General features: G+C 38.3%; 1 protein-coding gene across 7 annotated transcripts in view; it reads left to right on the forward strand.

The window, feature by feature from the left end:
- The window catches only part of NOL4 (nucleolar protein 4), a 470,394-nt gene that overhangs the window by 230,110 nt on the left and 216,267 nt on the right, over positions 1-24,017 (forward strand). For 2 of the 7 annotated variants that reach the window (XM_068993687.1, XM_068993688.1), the window contains exon 1: positions 21,029-21,047. The exons of the other annotated variants lie outside the window; for them this stretch is intronic. In XM_068993687.1, the coding sequence (XP_068849788.1) occupies positions 21,029-21,047 (19 nt within the window). Of the gene's footprint in view, positions 1-21,028; positions 21,048-24,017 lie in introns of those variants that run through there. 7 annotated transcript variants of the gene reach the window in all.

A 24,017-nucleotide genomic window follows, 5' to 3' on the forward strand; every position in this document is an offset into this window, starting at 1 on the left:
GCTTCCTTGTCCTTCACTGTCTCCCGGAGTTTGTTCAGCCTCATGTCCATTGAGTGAGTGATGCCATTCAACCATCTAATCCCTGTGTCATCTCCTTCTCCTCCTGCCTCAACCTTTCCCAGCATCAGGGTTCTTTTCCATTGAGTCAGCTCTTCATATCAGGTGGCAAAAGTATCGGAGCTTCAGCACCAGTCCTTCCTAAATCCTAAATGAATATTTAGGAATATTTGGATTGACTGATTTGATCCTTTCTGTCCAAGAGACTCTCAAGAGTCTTCTCTAGGACCACAATTCAAAAGCATCGATTCTTCAGGATTCAGCCTTCCTTATGGTCCAACTATATCTGTACATGACTACTGGATAAACCATGTCTTTGACTAGATGGACTTTTGTCAGGAAAGTGATCTCTCTTCTTTTTAATATGCTGAGAAAGCATGTCTGAGTGTAATACCATCCTGCAGCCTGATTCTGTACTTTTAAATTACATACAAAACTTCATGCAACACAGCCTCTTTGCTTCAAAACCTCTTTGAAAACTATCTGTGACAGAATCACTGATATCTCATAGCTTTTACTAAAAGCTAACTATAGGACTATAATGTTTAGTCCTGTATAATAAATTTAAGAACAGCAATAGACGTTATATTACAGCTAACACAATGCTTTGTGGAAAAAACCTGAGGTAGATTTTAAAAGAAGAAAAGGAAATGAACTTTGATTGATGCCTCAGCAGGTAAAGAATTGACCTGCAATGCTAACACAGGAGATGCAAATTTGATCCTGGTATCAGGAAGATCCTCTGGAGAAAGAAATGGCAACCCACTCCAGTATTCTTGCCTGGGAAATCCCATGGACAGGGGAGCCTAGTGGGCGATCGTCCATGGGTTTGCAAAGAGTGGGACATGCTGAGTGAATGTCTTCCAACCTTGTCTAATAATGGTCACCCCTATTAGCTAAAAAAAAAATAAGGGAAAAAGTGAAAAGTACATATAATTCTTTTCTAATAGGTGGAAAGAGGTTTCAAAATTTAGAAAATCCCAGAATCCATGACTTTATTAGAGAATGTGCATATCTCTTTAGGTGATAACTAATTTTTTTTCCACTGTAGCTAATAAGATCTCAAGGGATGACCATTACCCATACCAGGAAGGGAGACAAGTGCTTCTCTTACCACCTGCCAAATAAAGAACATCAGTAATCTTTTATTTTAGTCCTTTCTTCTGTTTGCAATTCTTCATGGTGGAGAATATGGGGGAAAAGGTTCAAAAATGTGAATTTCTGTTTATTGTTAAGTCCTCATAAAATAGGCTCAAAATGTGATTTTTTCCTATTTAATTTTTATTATAAATCCACCCTACATCATTCCCAAGTTCCTAAGATTTCCTTAGAGCTTAGAATTTTAACCTGTTAATTTAACATTAATTAATTACTATGGAAGTTTGTAACATTGTACAGGAGGCTGTGATCAAAACCATCTTCAAGAAAAAGAAATACAAAAAAGCAAAATGGTTGTCTGAGCAAGCCTTACAAATAGCTGAGAGAATAGAAAAGCAAAAGGCAAAGCAGAAAAGGAAAGATATATCCATCTGAATGCAGAGTTCCAAAGAATAGCAAGTAAGGATAAGAAAGCCTTCCTAAGTGATCAGTGCAAAGAAATAAAGGAAAATAGTACATTGAGAAAGACTAGAGATCTTTTCAAGATTATTAGAGATACCAAGGTAGCATTTCATATAAAGATGGGCACAATAAAAGACATAAAATGTATGAACCTAACAGAAACAAAAGATATTAAGAAGAGGTGGCAAGAATACACAGAAGAACTATACAAAAAAAAGACTTTAGTGACCCAGATTACCATCATAGTGGGATCACTCACCTAGAGCCAGATATCCTAGAATGTGAAGTCAAGTGGGCTTTAGGAAGGATCACTATGCACAAAGCTAGGGGAGGTAATGGAATTCCAGCTGAGCTATTTCAAATCCTAAAAGACGATGTTGTAAAAATGCTGTACTCAATATGCCAGCAAATTTGGAAAACTCAGCAATGGCCACAGGACTGGAAAAGGTCAGTTTTTGTTCCAATCCCAAAGAAAGGCAATGCCAAAGAATGTTCACAATACTGCACAGTTGCACTTATCTCATGATAGCAAAGTAATGCTGAAAATTCTCCAAGCTAGGCTTCAACACTGCATGAACCGAGAAATTCCAGATGTTCAAGCTGGTTTTAGAAAAGGCAGAGGAACCAAAGATCAAATTGCCAACATCTGTTGGATCATCAAAAAAGCAAGAGAATTTCAGAAATATATCTACTATGCTTCACTGAATACACTAAAGCCTTTGACTATATGAATCACAATCTATGGAAAATTCTTAAAGAAATAGAATACCCCTGGCTCCTGAGAAATCTGTATGCTGGTGAAGAAGCCATAGTTAGGACCAGACATGAAACAACAGAGTGATTCCAAGGAGTATGTCAAGGGAAAGGAGTACGTCAAGGCTGTATATTGTCACCCTGCTTATTTAGCTTCTATGCAGAGTACATCTTGTGAAATGTCAGGCTGGATGAAGCACATGCTGGAATCCAGATTGCTGGGAGAAATATCAATAGCCTCAGATATGCAGATGTCACTACCCTTATGGCAGAAAGTGAGGAGGAGCTAAAGAGTTTCTTGATGAAATTGAAAGAGGAGAGTGAAAAAGCTGGCTTAAAGCTCAACATTCAGAAAACTAAGATCATGGCATCCAGTCCCATCACTTCATGGCAAATAGATGGAGAAACAATGGAAACAGTAAGAGCCTTTATTTTCTTGGGCTCCAAAACCACTGCAGATGGTGACTGCAGCCATGAAATTAAAAGATGCTTGCTCCTTGGAAGAAAAGTTATGACCAACCTAGACAACATGTTAAGAAAACTGAAACGTTACTTTGCAACAAGGTCCATCTAATCAAATCTATGTTTTTTCCAGTAGGCATGTATGAATCTGAGAGTTAGAACAGAAAGAAAGCTGAGCGACAAAAGAATTGATGCTTTTGAACTGTGGTGTTAGAGAAGATTCTTGAGTGTCCCTTGCACTGCAAGGAGATCCAACGAGTCCATCCTAAAGGAAATCAGTCTTGAATATTCATTGGAAGAACTGATGCTGAAGCTCTAATACTTTGACCACCTGATGAGAAGAACTGATTTGGAAAAGACTTTGATGCTAGGGGAGATTGAAGACAGGAGGAGAAGGGGATGGTAGAGGATGTGATGGTTGGATGGCATCACTGACTCGATCCACATGAATTTGAGCAAGCTCTGGAAGTTGGTGATAGATTATTAGATTTATATTCTGGCGACTATTTTCTTTATGCTTTCTCTATCCTAGGATAGTTTTGGGTGTCCAGTGAAGTTAACCACATGTAACCAAGTTGCTATGTGATCCTTTCCAAGCCAAGTAAGTCCCTGTACCCACATGCATCCTTTTCAGAAATTTTTCAATAACAGAGGGAAAACTCAGTAGCGTTTTTAATTTATAAAATATACTTCTGACCAAACTCCTATGAACAATTTTGGTACAGAATTCTGGGTTACATCATTGTCACTGGTACATGTCAGATACATTTTTGTTGTTGTTGTGTATCCACTCCATGTTTCCTAAGTTAGAAACAAAAGCAAATTCTATTAGACGATTCAAAATATTCCTTTTTTTTGTTGCCTGGCAGCATAGGGAAGTGGGAAACGTATAGACTTTGGCTTATTTCCCTTCTCTGCTCTGTTACCTCCAGTGTAGTTTACTCATCTGTCTGCTGAAGGGCTAAGAACCAACTCTACATGTTATCGAGAAGCAAAAGATAAGACATTTGTCTTAAAATACATGTTTATGAATAAAACATTTAGACTTTCTAGAATCACTTGTATCACAGACATATTATTAATTACATATTCAAAACATATACCCATGAGAAAGATTTCCAAAAGTACAAAAATTATAAAGTAAATGCTAGAGTCCCACAATCTTCCACTCCCAACCCACTGTACTCCTAATGGGTGTAATTTTGGGGGAATATTTTGCTATGTATTTTTTCAGCAAGATAAATGGATAAATGATAAATCAATAGATATATCCATTTTTTTTAAAAAGTGGTAGCTAAGATTTTGAATGTAGCTGTTTTTCATTTTTATCATTATTTTGAATCAGTGGTTGGAAAGAACATTTTGCCTAGTGACTTGCTGAGATTGTCACTGTCTGCATATTGTTATATGAGCTGTTTTATACCACCTGTTGCTATCAAAGACATAACAATTTACAGACCAGAGCAAAGTGGATGGATGGACCACAGACATCTTTCGGGAACCATTGATTAATCAGGACAGGGCCTCTGCTGAAATGGCAAAGAACTACACACCTTAATATTACAGATACCAAAAGACAGCCTAACCCAGACTCAAGACTAGCACTTAAAATGTTGGTCTGCAAATGTCTCTAGAGCTGAAATGTATAAATTTTAGAGATTCACTGAGTCCACTAGCCAAAAGTGAAAATGGAAGTGTTTACAGCTCTCTAATTATAGCCACATGTACAGTTTGATGGCAGAATAATGGAAACGCCCAGGCCTATTGGAAAAAGTGGTGGCCTGAGAGTCAAGAGAACTGAGTCCCCTTCTGTTCTCCTACTCAGTATGGGGCCATCAGTAAAGGAGCCTGTCATTGTCGTCAGTGTAGCTACTTCAATAGGGGTCGTAGTCACTGTTTTCTCCCAAGAATTGTGGTCACAATAAAAATAAGGAAAATAAATAGATCAAATTTCACAGAAACCATGATATAACTGCTGAACCACTGATGTTCTGATGTCTATAATGTTTATATATTTTACTAAATTTTAATGAGCTTCTATCAAGTCAAGATCTTCAAGGAGCTGTTAGGAGCCAGCGTTGATCTTCAAACTGTTACTGGCCCATGGAGAGTAATGAAGTTCAGTTCAGTTCACTTGCTCAGTCATGTCTGACTCTTTGCGACCTCATGAACCGCAGCATGCCAGGCCTTCCTGTCCACCACCAACTCCTGGAGTCCACCCAAACCCATGTCCATTGAGTCAGTGATGCCATCCAACCATCTCATCCTCTGTTGTCCCCTTCTCCTCCTGCCCTCAATCTTTCCCAGCATGAGGGTCTTTTCAAATGAGTCAGCTCTTTGCATCAGGTGGCCAAGTATTGGAGTTTCAGCTTCAACATCAGTACTTTCAGTGAACACCCAGGACTGATCTTCTTTAGGATGGACAGTTGGATCTCCTTGCAGTCCAAGGGACTCTCAAGAGTCTTCTCCAACACCACAATTCAAAAGCATCAATTTTTCTGTGCTCAGCTTTCCTTATAGTCCAACTCTCATATCCATAAATGACCACTGGAAAAACTATAGCTTTGACTAGATGGACCTTTGTTGACAAAGTAATGACTCTGCTTTTTAATATGCTGTCTAGGTTGGTCATAACTTTTCTTCTAAGGAGTAAGCACCTTTTAATTTCATGGCTGCAATCACCATCTGCAGTGATTTTGGAGCCCCCCAAAATAAAGTCTGACACTGTTTCCACTGTTTCCCCATCTATTTGCCCTAAAGTGATGGGACCGGATGCCATGATCTTAGTTTTCTGAATGTTGAGCTTTAAGCCAACTTTTTCACTCTCCTCTTCCATTTTCGTCAATAGGCTCTTTAGTTCTTCTTCACTTCCTGCCATAAGGGTGGTGTCATCTGCATATCTGAGGTTATTGATATTTCTCCTGGCAATCTTGATTCCAACTTTTGCTTCCCCCCAGCCCAGTGTTTCTCATGATGTACTCTGCATATAAGTTGAATAAACAGGGTGACAATATACAGCCTTGACGTACTCCTTTTCCTATTTGGAACCAGTCTGTTGTTCCATGTCCAATTCTAACTGTTGCTTCCTGACCTGCATACAGATTTCTCAAGAGGCAGGTCAGGTGGTCTAGTATTCCCGTCTCTTGAAGAATTTTCCACAGTTTCTTGTGATCCACACAGTCAAAGGCTTTGGCATAGTCAAGAAAGCAGAAATAGATGTTTTTCTGGAACTCTCTTGCTTTTTCCATGATCCAACAGATGTTGGTTATTTGATCTCTGGTTCCTCTGCCTTTTCTAAAACCAGCTTGAACATCTGGAAGTTCATGGTTCACATATTGCTGAAGCCTGGCTTGGAGAATTTTGAGCATTAGTTTACTAGCGTGTGAGATGAGTACAATTGTGCAGTAGTTTGAGCATTCTTCTGCATTGCCTTTCTTTGGGATTGGAAAGAAAACTGACCTTTTCTGGTCCTGTGGCCACTGGTGAGTTTTCAAAATGTGCTGGCATATTGAGTGCAGCACTTTTACAGCATCATCTTTTAGCGTTTGAAATAGCTCAACTGGAATTCCATAACCTCAACTAGCTTTGTTCATAGTGATGCTTTCTAAGGCCCACTTGACTTCACATTCCAGAATGTCTGGCTCTAGATGAGTGACCACACCATCATGATTATCGGGGTCGTAAAGATCTTTTTTGTACAGTTCTTCCATGTATTCTTGCCATCTCTTCTTAATATCTTCTGCTTCTGTTAGGTCCATACCATTTCTGTCCTTTATTGTGCCCATCTTTGCAGGAAATGTTCCCTTGGTATCTCTAATTTTCTTGAAGAGATCTCTAGTCTTTCCCATTCTATTGTTTTCCTCTAGTCCTTGCATTGATCACTGAGGAAGGTTTTCTTATCTCTCCTTGCTATTCTTTGGACCTCTGCATTCAAATGGTTATACCCTTCCTTTTCTCCTTTGCTTTTTGCTTCTCTTCTTTTCACAGCTATTTGTAAGGCCTCCTCAGACAGCCATTTTACTTTTTTGCATTTCTTTTTCTTGAGGATGGTCTTGATTCCTGTCTCCTGTACAAACAATATCACGAACCTCTGTCCATAGTTTATCAGGCACTCTATCAGATCTAGTCCCTTAAATCTATTTCTCACTTCCACTGTCTAGTCATAAAGGATTTGATTTAAGTCATACCTGAATGGTCTAGTGGTTTCCCCCACTTTCTTCAATTAAGTATGAATTTGGATTTACAGCAGAGCAATTTTATGTCTGTAGAATTTAGTCACAAATAAATGGGTTTGTGGGCTTTCCTGATAGCTCAGTTGTAAAGAATCTGCCTGCAATGCAGGAGACCCCGATTCAATTCCTGGGTTGGGAAGATCCGCTGGAGAAGGGATAGGCTGCCCACTCCAGTATTCTTGGGCTTCCCTGTGGCTGAGCTGGTAAAGAATCCACCTGCAGTATGGAAGATCTGGGTTCGATTCCTTGGTTGGGAAGATCACTTGAAGAAGGGAAAGGTTACCCACTCATGGGGTCACAAAGAGTCGGACACAACTGAGCGACTTTCACTTTCAAATGGGCTTGTATTTTGTATGTTTCTGGTTTTATAAGTTTGCAAATTATCTGTCAATGAGAGATTGGAAATAAAAAGACCCATTTCTTTATCACAGATAAAATAATTCTTACCACAGAGAAGCAGGGCACTTGGGCTCAGGAGCAGTGATAGATACAGCAGAGAGTGAAAATACCCTAGTCCCTGCTCCCACAGAGCTTGGGGTCCTGGGGGAGACACGTAACAATCAGACAACCTCAACTAAGTGATTCTGTCATTCATACCAGGGTAAGTGCTCCTTCTCAATCATTCCCCTTCTCTCTCCTCCCCTCCCTGTTGTCTCCTGCCTTCCCCGCCTGTCCACCCTTCCCTGCCTCTTCTATACCAATTCATCTCTCCTCTCTTCTCTGCCCTCCCCTGCCATGACTTACTCTCCAGACTGTCCCTCTTCATCTTTCATTTGTTTTTCACCTACTCTGATTCATATATCTGAAAACCTTTATCAGTTAATTCAGAAGAATGAATTATTATCTAATTATCAGTCATAGCAAAACCAGGACTGTTTCAATATCCTGATTTTTGAAACTCTAACACTCTTTTTGATTATCAAGGAGCATGTGCCTGCCTCCCTTTTTTTGCTTCTTCCTTTGCTCCTTCCTCCCCTTTTCTTCTTTCCTTTCATCCATCCGCTGGGTGATTTATTTACACTTAGCCGCTGCTATGTGGCAAGGATTGTGCCTCACACCCAGCTGTACTCCTGCCTTGCTTTCCCTCTTCCCACCTCTAAAAGGAAAAAGAACCAAAGTTGTAAGAGAATTAGAACTTAGAATTCTCTGGATATGTAACCTAGGCATGCACTATCTTAGTATGCATTGTTCTTGCATGCATTTTTTCTTAAAAGAGGTAATATTAAGATGAAGCATATATCATTTTTTTTTCTTTTGAAGATGAAGCATGTAGGGACTTCCCTGGGGTCCAGTGGCTAAGACTCCATGCTTCCACTGTAGAGGGTGCAGGTTCGATCCTTGATCAGGGAACCCCACAGGCCACATTGTGCAGCAAAAAAAAAAAAAAACAAAGGTGAAGCATGTAAAATTTGAAATTCAAAGTTTTTATTATTAGGAGTGTAAATACAAATGCCATGGTACCTTTCTCTTAATGGTAGAAAATGTGAGCAAACTGGAATTTTACATAAACCATTACTTTCCTTTGCCTTTAAGATATTCTTCATATTAGAAAATAATCCATTTCTTGAGGCACGAAATCATTCACTAATAATACATTTTGCACCAGTTGTAACAGTTGTAAATAATACCTGAAGTGATCTGCATATTGAATAAATGTGAAACGTTGTCCTGGCTTAATTTATTAATTTTAGGTTGTTATGTCACTATACTTACTATTACAAATCAGTTATTATTCCTTGACGCCTGTAAGAAACAGGTGTATTTTTTTCAGAAAAAAAAAATATTTAAATAGAGTAAAATAAAATTTAAAATATCTGTGTCTTGGTTTTGTTTTGTCTAAAAAATAATGCTGAATTCATATGTATAAAACACTCAAGCATTTTGTCAGAAAAATAGAGAGGGATAGTATCCTTTAAACAGAAAATGTTTCCATACCTTCAGAGACAGCCATGCCTGGCATGCTTTATTTTCATGGCTGGGGTTTTCAGCTTTACCAGAAGAATTAGGTGACATGAAATTGTCTCCCGGAGAGGTGTGGGGTCGAAGGGAGAAGATAAGGACCATTAAGCCAGCGTCCCTGCATGTGAATTAGGCCTGGGCACTTGTGGGGCCTTAAGGAAGTCATTTAATCAAGATCCCAGAATATACCTTGGTGACATTAGATTACCTGAGCCTGCTTTGAGGAGTAGATAGAAATTAAATTCCCAGTACATATTTTTAAATTATTTTTCATGGTACATAGAAGGCACCAGTTGAACTTATTTGCAGTAGTTGCTTCATATAATGAGGGTAGTCATTGTTTGTAAAAATGCTGTGTCACAATATGGGAGACAGTGATTTAAGGAATCCAAGAACAAGAAGTGTAGAACAACCAGGCTGTGCGTTAGCTTTGACCTTACTGAGTTAGATATGGGGTTATCATGCTCAAACTGGAACACATCTGAGAGTCAGTGTATATGCGTGCATGTGTGCGCAGTCGTGTCTGACTCTTTGTGACCCTGCAGACTGTAGCCCACCAGGCTCTTCTTTCCATGGGATTTTCCAGGCAAGAATCCTAGAATGGGCTGCCATTTCCTCCTCCAGGGGAACTTCCTAACCCAGGGATCAAACCCACTTCTCCTGCATTGCAGGCAGATTCTTTACCAATGAGCCACCTGGAAAATCATTTGAGAGTCAGAGAGGTGAACAATTAATAATTGTGCTGATACCTCGTGAGGCCAACCTGCCACATGGTCCCTCTGTTAGCCGCCTTTTCTCTGTGTTGCTCTGCCCCCCGCCCCCACTCTGGCTTCCTCTGCTGAATTTTGCTTGAATATGGTCTCTTGTGAACTCTTTAGCCAAGTGTTTCCTTCTGACTTTGCCTGTTATGCCTGCTAAACCAGTAAGGAGTTTGGGCTTCTGAGATTTTATTATGCACATGGGTAGGCTGGGAGTCTTGTTAAAATGCAGATTCTGATCCAGTAGATTTGGGGTTGCACCTGAGATTGTGTTTCTAACAAGTGCACAGGTGATTTTGATGCTGCTCATCACTAGGTCACACATTGAGAAGAGAGGAGGCAGCTTAATCTAAGAGATGGAACCTCTTTGGCCCAATTCACCTTTCTGTTTGACCACATTGGTGGTTGTTTTGGCCTTTTATAGTTTGGTGGCCCTTCAGTCAGGTCCTGCCTTGGCTGTATTGACCTGGGAGGTCATGTGGCTACCAAGGCTGTAGGCTGTTGGCAGGTTTATTTGTTCCAGAAGGCATATAGAGAGGACATCCATACACGAAAATGATATGTTCGTTGTCCAGTTTTGTTTCTTTGAATGGAGAGTCACTGAGAAAGAATCATGAAAAGAAGCCATCAGCAATGAACTCCCCCCAAAACAGGCCATTCAAAGCTCAGTAAATGTCTTCTCTCTGGCTTAAGTCAAGAAACTCAGGGCTTTCAAACCAGAATCCACTTTGGATCAAATCATCCTTTGCACTTTTTCAAAGGATGATTTTATAGATGGTCATGGTTACGTAAAGTTGGTATAGTAGCATGGGGGTGGGGTGGGGAGGAGTATATTTTGAACAACTCTTGGTTAATTAGAAATAATCACTTTGTAAAAACTCTTATTTTATATTTCAGAGTTTAAGTGAATACAGTGAGTATAGAAACCGAAATTGTTTTTTTTATATGGTCAACCAAGACAGATAAAAAAAACTTTTGATTTGTAGAGTTCAGTGATTTGTCATGATAGAAATAATATTAATCAAAATGAACATATATACCAGTGCTATAAGAAGAATATTTACTGCCTGAGCATACTTTTCATTCTCAGTCATTTTTATTTTTCTCAAACTCACTCTAACATTACTTTTTGCCATTCCTTTTACTATAATACATAAACTATCAGCAAAACCTGAATGTTTTCTTCCATTTACTTTTAAAAACTACTGCAAGTGATGACTTGCTATACATATTACTTTAGGCAAAGGAATATTAAAACAAGGTTCTCAAACATTTGGGGGAAAAATGATCTGCTTCTGTGAAAGTTAGTATATATATATACTTTTCAAACTTTTATAAATCAAGAAAATCAAGAATTGAGAATATAGAATCAATATGGTTTGGAATCAATGTAATTCTTTAGGCATTTGTTGAATATCTGCTCCATACAAGTCATGATGCTAGCTTCAGGGTATACAGTGAAGAAAAAACGTTAGCCTTTAATTGTTTGTAATTTAGTAGATTTGAGTGTCAGAGTAAGAGGAAGATGTGTTCTTGGAGGGCATTTCTGCAACTTCAGTACCTGTGACGTTAACCCTCTGACCATAACTTGATCACTTTATTTCCCCTAGTTCCTGACATCCTATGATATATCTTCATAATTCCATGATTCCTGGCCTCAGTGTTCTTCACCAAATACCTCTTTTCCTGCCTACTGGATGGCTCCCTGTTTTAGGGCTTGTTCCAAATCATCTTCATGTTGTCTTCCTCTCCACACCCTCCTTCTCTTCCTCTTTCAGTTCAGTCGCTCAGTTGTGTCCGACTCTTTGCGACCCCGTGAACCACAGCACGCCAGGCCTTCTTGTCCATCACCAACTCCCGGAGTCCACCCAAACCCATGTCCATTGTGTTGGTGATGCCATCCAACCATCTCATCCTCTGTCATCCCCTTCTCCTCCTGCCCTTAATCTTTCCCAGCATCAGGGTCTTTTCAAATGAGTCAGCTCTCCACATCACATGTCCAAAGTATTGGAGTTTCAGCTTCTACATCCGTCCTTCCAGTGAACACCCAGGACTGATCTCCTTTAGGGTGGACTGGTTGGATCTCCTTGCAGTCCAAGGGACTCTCAAGAGTCTTCTCCAACACCACAGTTCAAAAATATCAATTCTTCTGCCCTCAGCTTTCTTCACAGTCCAACTCTCACATCCATACATGACTACTAGAAAAACCATAGCCTTGACTAGATGGACCTTCATTGGCAAAGTAATGTCTGTGCTTTTCAATATGCTGCCTAAGTTAGTCATAATTTTTCCTCCAAGGAGCAAGCGTCTTTAAATTTCATGGCTGGAATCACCATCTGCAGTGATTTTTGGAGCCCAGAAAAATAAAGTCAGCCACTGTTTCTACTGTTTCCTGATCTATTTGCCCTGAAGTGATGGGACCGGATGCCATAATCTTAGTTTTCTGAATGTTGAGCTTTAAGCCAACTTTCTCACTCTCTCCTTTCACTTTCATCAAGAGGCTCTTTAGTTCTTCACTTTCTGCCATAAGGGTGGTGTCATCTGCATATCTGAGTTTATTGATATTTCTCCAGGCAATCTTGATTCCAGCTTGTGCTTCTTCCAGCCCAGTGTTTCTCATGATGTACTCTGCATATAAGTTAAATAAGCAGGGTGACAATATACAGCCTTGATGTACTCCTTTTCCTATTTGGAACCAGTCAGTTGTTCCATGTCCAGTTCTAACTGTTGCTTCCTGACCTGCATAGAGGTTTCTCAAGAGCCAGGTCAGGTGGTCTGGTATTCCCATCTCTTTCAGAATTTTCCACAGTTTATTGTGATCCACAGAGTCAAAAGCTTTGGCATAGTCAATAAAGCAGAAATAGATGTTTTTCTGGAACCCTCTTGCTTTTTCCATGATCCAGCAGATGTTGGCAATTTGATCTCTGGTTCCTCTGCCTTTTCTAAAACAAGCTTGAACATCTGGAAGTTCATGGTTCACGTACTGCTGAAGCCTGGCTTGGAGAATTTTGAGCATTACTTTACTAGCATGTGAAATGAGTGCAATTGTGCTATAGTTTGAGCATTCTTTGGCGTTGCTTTTCTTTGGGATTAGAATGAAAACTGAACTTTTCCAGTCCTGTGGCCACTGCTGAGTTTTCCAAATTTTCTGGCATATAGAGTGCCGCATTTTCATGGCATCATCTTTTAGAATTTGAAATAGCCTAAGTGGAATTCCATCACCTCCACTATCTTTGTTTGTAGTGATGCTTCCTAAGGCCCACCTGACTTCACATTCCATGATGTCTGGCTCTAGGTGAGTGATCACACCATCGTGATTATCTCAGTCGTGAGGATCTTTTTTGTATAGTTCTGTGTCTTCCCACCTCTTCTTAATATCTTCTGCTTCTGTTAGGTCCATACCATTTCTGTCCTTTATTGAGCCCATCTTTGCATGGAATGTTCCCTTGGTATCTCTAATTTTCTTGAAGAGATCTTGAGTCTTTTTCATCCTGTTGTTTTCCTCTATTTCTTTGCATTGATCGCTGAGAAAGGAAACTAAAGGCTTCCTCTTTAGTTTGCTTTATGTTCTACCATCCTCATACTCAAACCCTCTCTAAAGCCTGCCCTGCATGAGAACTAGTAGAGCACACTGGTTTACAAGGGCTGGCTGTGACATCTGCCGTTAAGTGTCAGCTTTGTCATTCATTAGCTCTGCTAACTGAGAGGCATGGAATATTTTCAAGACTCAACTGTTTTCATGTTGGTAAGACAGGGCAGATAATGCCTATCAGCTTTGATTCACTGGGTCCCTATAAAGAATAAATTAGGTCAGTTATGAAAACTATCTTTTTTTCCTGATATGGACAATGTCTTCCAAAATAAAGCAGTTAACCTCAGCAGAGAAAGTAAACATGACCCTGGCTGGTCATTGGTTCCTGGAGAGAGGTTTAGAATGCTGGTTCCAGCTTTTGCTTGAGAAATGAATCCGTTAGGCTCCACCACAGACAGAAAGCATGACTCTTGTGATCTTCCAACCATTTTTTAAAACAAGTTGACCTTGTTTCAAACATTGTTCTGTGGGTGTTGGTAGGGATGGGTCTGGGAGAGCCTGTACTTTAGAGGAGAATTTAGGATATGATGGCTGCCCTCACGTTGTCCAGTCTGTTCCATTAGAGTCAGTCCCTCAACCATCTATGACTTGAAAGAGTTTGCTTGGCTTCAGATTCAAAATTTTCAGTGCTTTCATGGTTCCCTTGACCATGAGCCTCCTTTTCCCCAAAACCAGTGCTCAAACTAACCTTTTGTCATTTAATTCAGGATTAATAAAATTAAGGCTTTAAACTGATTCAAATATAGTGAGATTGAGTGTGAAATAGAAATGCACAAAGTGGAAATAACTCTTCTATCTTTACTATTTGTTAAATTACTGAGTTAATGCAACCAAAGCAAGTGCTATGTCTGTTGCTGAAAATGTCTCACCATTTTATCCTCATGCATGTGTGCTAAGTCGCTTCAGTTGCTTCTGACTCTGTGAGACCCTTTGGACTGTAGCCCACCAGGCTCCTCTGTCCATGGGATTCTCCAGGCAAGAATAATGGAGTGGGTTGCTGTGCCCTCCTCCAGGGAATCTTCCCAACCCAGGGATTGAACCCATGTCTCTTACGTCTTCTGCATTGGCAGAAGGGCTCTTTACCATTAGTGCCACCTGGGTGGTGATAAGTCTGAATACATTGTGAACTCTTGATGAGCACTCTAGGATTCTGCTGTTATGAAAGTAGAACATTTTGTTATGAATGTCTCTGCTGCTGCTGCTGCTAAGTCACTTCAGTCATGTCCAACTCTGTGCGACCCCATAGACGGCAGCCCACAAGGCTCCCCTGTCCCTGGGATTCTCCAGGCAAGAACACTGGAGTGGGTTGCCATTTCCTTCTCCAATTCATGAAAGTGAAAAGTGAAAGTGAAGTCACTCAGTCATGTCCAACCCTCAGTGACCCCATGGACTGCAGCCTTCCAGGCTCCTCCATCCATGGGATTTTCCAGGCAAGAGTACTGGAGAGGGGTGCCATTGCCTTCTCCAATGAATGTCTCTGACTTACACTTTATTCTCTACATTGCAAGCACAGTGACTGCTATTTTTACAGAGAAGTTTATTTTAGAGTTGGGTTGGTAGGTCTTCCTCCCCTTCTCCTTGTTTCCTTACTTTTTATTCACAGTAAAAACAGAGTATGCACACCTTATGCACTTGCTGAATACTCATTTATAACAGTGAAGCCATTCATGACATCCAGGTTTCATACCCTTTCCCATGAGTGTGACCATTGGCCCTTGTCTGCCCTTCACCCAGACTCACAGTGATCCAGGGTGATGGTGGGAATATAAATGGTATCAGAGCTTTATTCTGCTGAGCTGGCTGCAAGGCCCGTGGCTTCATGGTGATTTGTATGGATCTTAACTGTGGTCTGAGGGTAACTCCTTTACTTTTTTTTAATCGAGTTATTATTGACATACAAGCTTATATTAGTGGCAGGTGTACAACATAATGATTTAATAGGTGTATAGGTTGTGAAATGCTAACCAGTAAATCTAGTTAATATCCATCACCACACATAGTTACAAATTTCAGTTTCCTTGTGGTGAAATGGAGTCACTTTTTAAATAAAAAACTGACAAATCTATTACTGTTCTCCTTCAACAAGAGGACTTAATTTTCTATGTCCTTTAAATATGTTAATGTTGGTTTTCTTTGATCTCTTGTAATTATAAATTCTTTGATTTGTCCTGCTTTCAAAATTTCAGTAAGTTTTCTAAAATAGTATCATTTGATATCATTCAGCCCTGAGTGTCAAACAGAATTGTCTTTGGTTATAAATATCATGTCATTGGTCAGCCTGTACTCTTCTAATCATGGTGAGACTGAAAGTTCATCTGCGTTTATAAAAACATGGCTGTTCAGTTTATGCTAATTACAAGAAGGGTAGCAGAAGGCTTTTGTTAAGTGAGGAGAAGGTGGTAACAGGCTGATCACTGTGATTCCTGATGTTATTCCAAAATGGGCAACTCAGAATACACCCTTCAATTTAGTAGTATCTCTAAGAGCATGCTAAATTGAAAGTTAGCTCCTTTTTTTCCCCCACAGCAAACCACCTGTCTTTTTCAGGCTTTTCGCCTTACAATACCTGAACATGTGTTTCCTGCTGAGGTGTAGCAGTACCATTTAAATAGAAATTTGATCTAGAATTAAGTCAGTATCTAATCCTATGTTTGTCACTGTCAAGGTGACTTGAGCAATTAAATTCTTTATTGAGCTCTATAAAACAGGAAAACTGATAGTCTTATTTTATGCCCAGGTCTGTTTTAAATATTGTAAAGGAAATAACTACCAAAATGATTTGTGTAATTAAGATGTTTAATGAGTCAAAGCAACTGGCATTACTGAGATGAATCCTTTTGTCTAAATCAATCAAAATAATTTAGTCTTTATTAGAAAGATGCCAATATCTTGACAAGTGTCTAAATAATACTGCTTTATAATTGCCAATAAATGCTTAATGACCTTGAATCCTTCAAGACAGCTAATAAATTCATAAATATCACTGTTACAGATAATGATGGATTTCAACCCCAGAGGTAGAAATAAAGAAAGCTTAGTGAAAATCTCTTAGATATCAAATAGTGAATTGACATTATGAAGGAAAACAGTCACAAGATATTGACTATAAAAACATCACAGGTACTACAAAACAGAAGTCCTGAGGCCAAAGTAAAGTGAATTTTATTCGTTGTGATTCAATCTGGAAAATGTTCATTCCATGACATTCATTAGAAAAAAATGAAAATAAGGCCTTCTTCACAATGTGTAAAGCAGTGTAGGAATTAGTTATAAAAGGAAGCCTCTGCTAGAGCTAGAAGTGGAAAAGCTGGAGAGGAGATAGCATTACTAGAGGCCAAGAGCCAGAGCTACCTGCTGGTAAACAGACATGCATAGGATGCTTTCTGGCAGGAAGATGCTTCCTGGTGGGAGCTGGAATGTGGAGAAGACCCCCTCACCCCACCCTTTAACAAAGTTGGAAACTGAGAGTTCTGAATCAGAGGGGAACTGTGTGTGAATGGGAGAAATAGGGATACTTAGGCATTTTCTTCTCCCCTCCTGTCACTGCCAATACTTCTCATTGTTTAAACCAGTCATAAAACAAGGCCAAGGAAATCTGAGAAATGGTTTGCAAAGAAAAGGGAAAGATGGGCTTGAGAGCAGACCAGTAGGTGACCCATTAGAAGAGGAAGGAGTGTGTGGGGAGCCTTTCAGAATTCTTAATATAGGATTTCCTTATCAAGTCTCCAAAGTGCTGGGTGGCTCAAGTTTCTTGGAATTTCAGGAGGTTGGGCATGAAAGCTTCTGCTTCAGCAGTGAGTGGTCCTGGTTCACCCACTACAGGAGGGAGAGGGACATTTTTGAGAGCAGCATGATTAAAAGAAAACATCACAGATCAGACACTCTAATCATTTGCCTCCAAGTTACTCTGAGAACCTGGGAATGAATTAGGTCTAGATAATTTTAGGATTTCTTCCTCTGCACACACTTTCGAAACAACAATACATTTCTTCACCTGCTTGCTAATGGCTAAAAATACCAAGAGAAAAGCCTTCCATTCCACAATTAGAGATAAAAGGTTTCAATTACAAGTGTCTAGCTGAAGTAGCATTTTCCTGTGGGGGAATTTCAGTTAAGGGATAATCAATCTGTCAACCTATTTCTCAGTAAAATGACTTGGAAAGCCCGTTTGCACACAGATAACTTGAGGAGTTGCCATGAGGACAGGGAAAAGAACACGAGGGACTCCGGGAACAAAATTGGAAGAATTTGACAGTCTTTCCTGGACAATACTCTTTGTGTACCATGTAAGCAAAATCAGACAATAATTTAAGCACAAGTGAACATGTAGTTGGTACACAGCTCTGGTTTATGGGCAGAATAAAGTTTCTTGATTTTGCAATTGTACTCTTGACCTTGGTAAAGCCCTTCTTGCCTAAGAGTTTGTTAAAGTAATCAAAGTGATCTTTTCCCCAGAAATAACATCTTTGGTTATTCAATACATATTGATATAAGCTCTTCAGGAAAAAAACATATCCTTTTAGGAGTCTTTTAAAAAGTGAACCCGACTGGCTCTGGGTTTTTTGTGAAGTTCTGATTAGTTTTGATAAGGGAAACAATATTTGGCTGGTCTCTTTTTCTGAAAATTTCCTAGAGATTTATTAAATGACATTAAAATATGCTTGCATTCTGTCTTACTGAGCTCAGATTTGGGGGCTGTCAGTCATATTCAGTTATCTTGTTATTAGCAGTTACCACCCACAATTCCATATTCAACCAGTTAGTTGTGGGAGATGATCTACACTAATTAATGGCCCCAGAACTCTTGTAAGAGAATTGCTTCTTCATCTCTTGTCCCTGAACAAGGTAAAAGAAACCAGCATTTCCGATTTTTATTGAGTTAGAAGTTTTTAGTGCCCAAGTGAATCTGTATTGTTAACTATCTACCCAGGAGATTCTGGAGCAATTAAAGTTTGAGAAACACTGGTCCACACCAATCATTGAGTATACCTGAATAATTTTAAGTGGTATTACCTATCCTGATCCACCATAGACATTCCTTTATGCTTGTCATTGTATTCATTTTCTGTTGCTGTGTAATAAATTGCCACGAGCTCATCAGTTCTACAGGTCAAAAGTTGAGGCAAGTTCAACTAGGTTTTAAGATCAGGTTATCACAAAGGCTAAAATCAAGGGGTCAGCCTGTCTAACCTCTAATCTGGAAAATCTGGTAAAGAATGTACTTGAGAGTTTATTCAAGTAGTAGGCAGAGGTTAGTTTCTTATGGTTGTCGTGCTGAGATCCCTGTTTTCTCGTCAGTTGTCCACCCTACCCCTTAACACTGCTTGCATTCTTTTGTATGTGACCTCACCTTATAGATGACATCAACTTTGTATAAAGCACTATACACACACACACACACACACACACACACACATGTGTATATATGTATATGTATATATCCAATCATATATAATTTTCACTTATCTCTAGCTGAAATTTAGCATTTTATTGTGCTGTGAATATAATCAGTAAAACACAGTATTCACAGTAACTGTTGACTTCATCAGCAAAATAAATCAGATATTTTCAAATTATATTGTGATTATAAAAAACATTAATGCATATCATTTTCTGTAAAATGTCTGGTTTTTGAAACCTTAAGCTAATGTGTAAGCATGAAAGTTATAGTTTATAATAACTTATTTAGCTAATTAAGAAACCATTGATCAGTCATGAATGACCATTTTTTTAAAATGGGTCCTCTTAGAATTGGGAGAAAGTTTTATTGATCAGTTGGAGCAGGTAAGGTAGGAGCAGAGATAGACTTTCAACAGCCTAAACTCACCTAATCAGTTGGCTTCTCCAAGTACCTACCCTGGAAGAACCATCAGTAATTTTATGTGATCCAAAAAAGGGATATACAATAAAATGTCCACAACTTGCTGAAACATACAGTTCCCTGTCTTAGTGTGTAGAAATGTAGAATGTACTCAGTTCTCTGTCCTCTTCTAGCTCTTTCCTGCCTATATTTCTTTTTCTCATATGCTCTCTGAACTAAAATAACCTACACCATCACCAATATGTATCTATGTGTATTTTACCTCCTTCAGATTGCACCTCTTGTAACTGATACCATCCTCACCCTCCATGATGCATAAGCAACTTTTCTCTCTCTGAAAACCTTGTTTACTCATTGTGCCTTCTATGAAACTTAATGTGGGACAAATGCTGTTTTCTGACTTGCATTGTAATTCTTTTGTTATAGTCAAGTTAAGAACAAATTCTACATGGAGTCTCTCTGGACTCACAATCGCAGAAAGAGTGTCTAACACACAATAGGTATTTGGTTAAGTTAAACTTTGTAAACAAAGTGATATAGAGAAATGAATATCATCTCCTCATTCGTGGCTCTGAATTAGTTTTCTTTAATTATTGTGCTGAGGTTAGTGATATCCTTTCGAACATATAGCTTATTTCAGTGCCTTCACTATCTTGCTCCTATAATTAGAGCCTGTCCTTGCAATGACATGGTCTGAATTCGGAGCTCCCAGACTTGGATAACACCCTTCAATAGAATTAATTTACTTGAGAACTGAATCTCCTTGTTATTTTCTTACTCCCAATATCAGTTTGATCATTTTAGAATCAATGTCCTTTAACCTTTCAGTAGTAGTTAGGCATGCATATGTAACACACACATGAATTCATCTGCATCAGTAAATTTTCCCTTAGTCTGAATGTTTTGATTTCAAAATGTAGTCAGAGAACTAGAGAAAGGAGACTATATTGCATTTGGAGGCAAATATTAAAAGTTTTGGGGGGCCCTATGAGCATCTGACCTTCATTTAGGACTAAATTTCCAAGTATTAAAATTAAAATGAGGATGATATATATTTTTCCTATTCATTTTGCCCGAGGCACTTTGCCTAAAGGCCATAATGAAGAGCTACTAAAAGTGAGTAAGAAAGTAGGTCAGGTGCTTTGGGATATTTCAAACATATATATAGATATCATATTATTAATATTTTATATATAAAAGATAGATATACATATATATGTATATATAGATATATTTAAATATACCTACAGCCATATACCACACATACTGTTATAGGTTAATTCATTTTATATAGGGAAAACTAACTATTGACTGGTGTTGATGAACCTACTTTGCACTGGTGGAGATGTTAGAAATAATTTAAACAATATCTCTAGAATCTGTACTAACTTTTGGAGAAAATGAGGAGTGGGGAAGGCGAAAGAAGGAAATAGCCTGCTACCCATGTTAGTGTTATAGACGAGAGCCACAGCCAAGCTCAAGTGGACAGCCCCTTTCACAATACTAAATCCATCCCACCAAAACCTCAGTGCAAATGCAACTCAAATAACCAACTGCCCTTCTGATGTCACTAGATCCCACACTACCTGTCATCATATTCCACATTCTCCTTTGTTGCTAGGCACCCTGGGCACTCTTAATTTCCAAAGCTCCAGGTGCTGTTTTTCCTTGGGACTCAAATACAGTTTTTGGTTCCAGTGCTATGGTACCCGCACTGAAACTTGAGAGGAGCACCATCATTCTGGGCCTGCGAACATAATGATCGTAACTACAGATCTTAAGCTTACACTCTGTGTCTAGCAGCCTGGTACCCACACGCCTGCAGCCACTCAGGATGGAGCAAATTCTGTTGGGTAAGAAAGCAGGTTTCCCCTGTAAAGCAGTAATCTGATGTGAATTGTTACGATTAACAGGAGTCTCAGATTTGTGGTCTGTAATTCTGAAAAAATTATCTTTAAGGAAGAGAGAATGAAAACGATGAACGTGGTTTTATGCAAGTAGGTAATAAAAAATGGTTAATGAGTCCTCAGTTTAATGTCTGTTCACTTTTTTATATTAAATTTTTCTAATATAGACATCAAAAACTTTGTTTTAAATTTTGATTTCTGAAACAGTGGCATGTGAAATTGATTCTTTTACCATTCACAAGATAAAACATGTGAATATGTATTTGATACAAATTAGTAAATAATTTGTCCTTCATGAAACATATGATTTACTGAGGAACTGAAATATGTAAAGCTGTTGAATTTAGTTACCTTGGTAACATCTGGAGTGAACCACTCTCTCTAAAAATATTTTCTTTCTTTATTGTTTATGCTTTGTACCGAAATTATAGATACATGACATTTATTAAAGAGTCTCTTGATAAATGCTAACCCTTCTCTTATCTGAAAAATGAATAAATGATATATTTTATTAATATGTATGATGATATCAGATTAAAATTACAGATATAACAGGTTTGACTATAATTGACATTGGATTTGTTCTATGTGAATATAGATTTAGTTTTTAAAAATATCTTTGAGGTTATATTTTTTAATGTAATGATAAAAATCTCTTACATAAAATATTATTTTGAAGGGATTCAAGTACACAAATGTAAAATCACAATTTTCTTCATGAGTTAAATAATTGGACTTGAATCAGTCCATTATACTTTTCTTTGGTTTTCTTAGAAATAAATAAATAGAAATAACTTTTTGTACTTTAGCATGACCATATGACTTAGCATAGAAGGACATTATTAAAATTCCAAATTACTTACATAAGTTGTATCCTAATTTTGTTTCTCAAACATTGGATAGTTCATTGTTAAAAGAATGTTATTGATTTCTCAAATTAATAATTGTGGAAAACACTATACATATTACTTATGGCCAGTTTCCTAAATTCTCTTGTTTTTTCCACCAAATGAGGTCCTTTTTTGAATGGGTACATAAACAGAGTAATTTCTTATCCTGCAAACTCATTTTCATTTTCTCACAAAATATGTTCAGAGAATTGCTTAAAAAATACTATTTTGTTGAAAATTAAACTGAATGCCCTTTGTTTTTATTTTTCACTAGAGTGAGAAACCTAGACTTTTTCCTAGCCCTGTATCCAACCATTACCAGTCTTACTTCTTCTCTTTTTTTTTTTAATTTTTACTGAAATATATTTGATTTTCAAGTATGCATTTGTTTTAGGTATACAGCAGAGTAATTCAGTTATACATATGCATATGTTCATTTTTTCAGATATTTTTCCCATTTAGGTTATTACAGAAGATTGAGTAGAGTTCCCCTTTGCTGTATGGTAGGATCTTGTTGGTTATCTATTCATTATATATAGTAGTGTATGTATGTTAATCCCGAGCTCCTGATTTATCCCTCCCTCCAATGTTTTGCCTTTGATAACTGTATGTTTGTTTTACATATCTTTTCTATTCTAAAATAGTTTTAGTCACCCCCTCTTACTCTGCACTGCTGCTGTTTTACTTAGAGTTTGTTGAGCTTTCAACAAGCTGACTTAGATGACTTCTACATCTCCTAAGGGTCCCCCCAGCTTCCAGATTGTTGCCTTCATACCATTCTCCTCATCAAAGACAGAGTTATCTCTTTAAAACATTTTTTTTTCACATTACTTCCCACAGGTAATTAAAATTACTTGTTTGCTCTCAAGATAAAATCCAAGTTCTTTGATGCACAAAACACTTCTTTTCCTCCCTTTTTAGGTTTCCCTTTCATCAGTGTCTCTTTGGTACTCAGCTCTGTACTCTTATTTCTCATGGGCCTGCATATTCTTTCCTCTGTGACTGCACCTGACAGTTTCTAGGTGGGGAAGGCTCTTCACCTGATTCAAGCTGTGGAATTCAACTCCAATGCCACCTTCTTTAGAAAACCTTCTGGATATCTCGATCCCTTGTTCTGGATCCCTTGTTCCTTTTTTTGCTCTGTATTTTAGCTTCATCTTTATTTTTCTGTTACTAAATTATCTGTGAACCCTTTGAAGGCACCAGATTCTCTATTGACCAAATATTTTACCTGCTTTTGGCCAAAATCAGGCTCTCAGTAAATGTTTGTTGAATAAAATTAACAGGTGAGTTATACCACTCCTTCAGAATGTAAACATTATTTCCATAATTTCGATTGATTAAAAGATGACAAATATTTCATTGTACTCTACAAAGGAAAGCAAACTTGAGAATATTGGAAATCAAACAAAAAATTCACAAAAAGTCACAGATATGTACATGGTTTCATCAGCGACTCTGCCCTAAAGGAAGCAGTTTAATGCCTTTCTCAGTCATAATCCTTTAAAATGAATAGCAAATTCTTACTGTGAATAGAAAGAAGAAATTAAGACAAACAGAATTTTATTGTTTAGGTAGACTTTATTTTTCTTTGCTCTCAATACATTGAAATTATTTCCTTCTAACCGATTTTCTTCTGTATTTTAAAGCCAGAAAACTGTTCTTAGTTCTGCTTCTTCTCCTTCCCTGTTTCTTCTATAATTATTCCATTTTTATTAGAAAATTATATATGTTATAAATGATATACTTTATAGTACATTATGAATTCTATCAGTTCAGTTCAGTCGCTCAGTCGTGTCCTACTCTTTGCGACCCCATGAATCGCAGCACGCCAGGCCTCCCTGTCCATCACCAACTCCCGGAGTTCACTCAGACTCACGTCCATCGAGTCCGTGATGCCATCCAGCCATCTCATCCTCGGTCGTCCCCTTCTCCTCCTGCCCCCAATCCCTCCCAGCATCAGAGTCTTTTCTAATGAGTCAACTCTTCACATGAGGTGGCCAAAGTACTGGAGTTTCAGCTTTAG

Source organism: Capricornis sumatraensis, chromosome 21, assembly GCF_032405125.1.
Source record: "Capricornis sumatraensis isolate serow.1 chromosome 21, serow.2, whole genome shotgun sequence".
Taxonomy (NCBI): domain Eukaryota; kingdom Metazoa; phylum Chordata; class Mammalia; order Artiodactyla; family Bovidae; genus Capricornis; species Capricornis sumatraensis.